Source organism: Triticum urartu, chromosome 2A, assembly GCF_056163025.1.
Source record: "Triticum urartu cultivar PI428250 chromosome 2A, HENAU_Tu73, whole genome shotgun sequence".
Lineage (NCBI taxonomy): Eukaryota > Viridiplantae > Streptophyta > Magnoliopsida > Poales > Poaceae > Triticum > Triticum urartu.
The window spans coordinates 218911130-218913960 of NC_141874.1; the positions used below are offsets into that span (position 1 = coordinate 218911130).

Sequence of the window (2831 nt, forward strand, 5' to 3'; positions counted from 1 at the left end):
AAAGGAATATTCATATTTGGTCACCAAGAGTGCCTCCCACGCCAAGGAGAGTCCCATCTGGACACGGGTGGAGTCTTCGGTCTTTGTATCTTCACGGCCCATCAGTCCTACCCATTTCCAATAGGTCGGACGCCCGAGGACCCCTTAGTCCAAGACTCCCTCACCGACCACACAGGCAGGGATACTAGCGGCTGTCGACCCACCATGCTCGCGAGGTGTTCAGCGATTTGCCTGTTCGGTGATGGACTCGGACGATGAGGAGGCGTTCGCGACTCTGATGGAGGAGGAAGCTGAGTCCGGCACCAACGATGAAGAGCACCTCATGATCCTCGCCGCTCTAGCCGGCCTATTTGCGAACAATGCAAAGCCGCAGCGAGGTGGATCGGTGTCGGGCCGCCACAAGCGCAACCAGAGGCATCGAATGGAGGGTTATTGCTTGCTCTACGCCCACTACTTCATCAACGCTCAACTGCACGGTGAGAAAGTATTTCGGCGCCGTTATCAGATGAGCCGGAAGCTCTTCCTGAAGATTGTGAATGTCACCCGGGAGTTCGACAACTATTTCATTTGCCAAAAGGATTGCACTGGCACAGTTGGATTCTCCTCACTCCAGAAGTGCACGACAGCTATGAGGATGCTTGCATATGGAGCTCCCGGTGATATGCAGGAAGACTAGGGACGCATGGTCGAGTCCACCACCATTGAGTGTTTGTACAAGTTCTGCAGGGAGGTAGTGGAAGTGTTTGGACCACAATACTTGCAATCACCCAATGTTGAAGACACTGCTCGGATCCTAGCATAGAATGCAGCAAGAGGATTTCTTGGGATGCTTGGAAGCATCGGCTGCATGCATTGGCATGGAAAAACTGTCCATTTGCGTGGCAGGGGATGTACAACGGCATCAAATGAGCTTGTAGTGGGGTACTTGAGGCAGTGGCTACACATTACCTCTGGATTTGGCACTCCTTCTTTGGTATGCCAGTAACTCAATGACATCAGCGTACTGCAGTGCTCGAATGTCTTTGCCAAGCTTGTTGAAGGTCATACTCCTCCGGTAAACTTCGAGGTCAACGGGTGCCACTACAACAAGGGATACTACCTAGCAGATGGTATCTATCCAAGATGGTCCGCATTTGTGAAGACCATATAAAATCTTTTGCCAGGAGGCAAGAACTCCTACTTTGCTAAGTGTCATGAAGCTTGCAGGAAGGATGTCGAGCGGGCATTTGGTGTGCTACAATCTCGATTTGCTGTTGTCCGGTACCCCGCTCTGACCTAGTCGAAATATTAGATGTGGGAGGTGATGAATTGTTGTGTCATCTTGCACAACATGATCATTGAGAGGGGATGGGAAGAGTCAGTGTTTGACACTGAACCATATTTCACGCTGGGTCCTCTTGCAATTATTAATCATCAGGTACTGGCAGCATGGGCTACCTTCCTCAATATGCGTCAGGAGATCCAAGACCCACAGGTGCATCAAGAACTGCAGCACGATCTGGTGGAGCACCTATGGAGGCTCAAGGGCAAACCTAGTTCGATGTGTTTTAATTTTTGTTCAAATTATGAGCTTTCTTCGTTGAACTATTTGATTTCTATTGATTTCTGTGGTAAATTATGTGATAATAATTAGTTTTTGTTGACTTTGTCCTGAAGTGTGCTGAATTTGGGCCGAATTTGCACCGAATTTGAGTTTGAACTCGGCGGCTGGGGGCGAACTGGAGGGGCGGCTGGGAACAAGAGCCCCCCCCCCCATGCTGAAAATATCGCCAGTTAGCCCCCAAGAAGCGCTATTTCAAGCCCTTGAGGGGCCGAACGGCTAGAGATGCTCTCATCGCCGCTCTGCCTCTCATGTAGTCCTGGAGCCATCTACCCAGGTACTCTAAGCCAGCCCCACACAGTCTTGAGCACGCCCTCACAGCCGCGAGTCGTGGTGCTGGAGCTACATCGCTAGTGTGTCGACATGGTGTGTGTGTGTGTGTGCCGCCATGCGTGGTCGTGTGTGTGCATGCTGAAACACTGTGTGCCCGCTAAGAGAACAGGGGCGGGTTTGAGGACACTAAAAAAATAGAGGTAAATGCAAGCCGTCGGTTCAATTTAGGGGGTACAAATGTAAGTAACCTTAAATTTTTTTAGGGTTAAACGACCTTTAATTATAGTACCACAATATTTGGCGAATGTTTATTGGGAGGGATTGACCTTTGCGAACGTTTTTAGATGAAAAGTTTAATTATATGTGGTTTTCAATTTCTTTAGAACTTCATGGCATTTTCTAAACATCAAAAAATGCGGCAAAAGGTAGAACTTGCCATATCCGTCCATGTAAATTTACCTAAAAAATGTTCACTTGCCATCCCTTCTCTCTATCATGTTCATCCGTTATCATTTCTATAATTATAATGACCTCATGGGTGAAGGAAATATGCCCTAGAGGCAATAATAAAGTTGTTATTTTATATTTCCTTTTTCATGATAAAGGTTTATTATTCATGCTATAATTGTATTGATTGGAAACTGAAATACATGTGTGAATACATAAACAAATCCCTAGTAAGCCTCTACTAGACTAGCTCGTTGATCAAAGATGGTTAAGGTTTCCTAACCATAGACATGCGTTGTCATTTCATAACAGGATCACATCATTAGGAGAATGATGTGATGGACAACACCCATCTATTAGCTTTGCATATGATTGTTTAGTTTATTTATACTGCTTTCTTGAATGTCAAATACATGTTCCTTCGACCATGAGATCATGCAACTCCCGGATGCTAGAGGAATACCTTCTGTGCTATCAAATGTCACAATGTAACTGGGTGATCATAATGATG

The 2831-nt window shown here is 46.5% G+C and overlaps 1 protein-coding gene across 1 annotated transcript; it reads left to right on the forward strand.

The window, feature by feature from the left end:
• Window positions 1-241: 241 nt before the first annotated feature.
• Window positions 242-676, forward strand: LOC147984628 (uncharacterized). Its single transcript, XM_087541186.1, has one exon. The coding sequence runs from the start codon at window positions 242-244 to the stop codon at window positions 674-676; it is 435 nt and encodes a 144-aa protein (XP_087397312.1).
• The last annotated feature ends 2155 nt before the right edge of the window (window positions 677-2831 follow it).

Coding starts and splice junctions, on each gene's coding strand:
- LOC147984628 (XM_087541186.1), top strand. CDS start 242: ATGGACTCGGACGATGAGGAGGCGTTCGCGACTCTGATGGAGGAGGAA.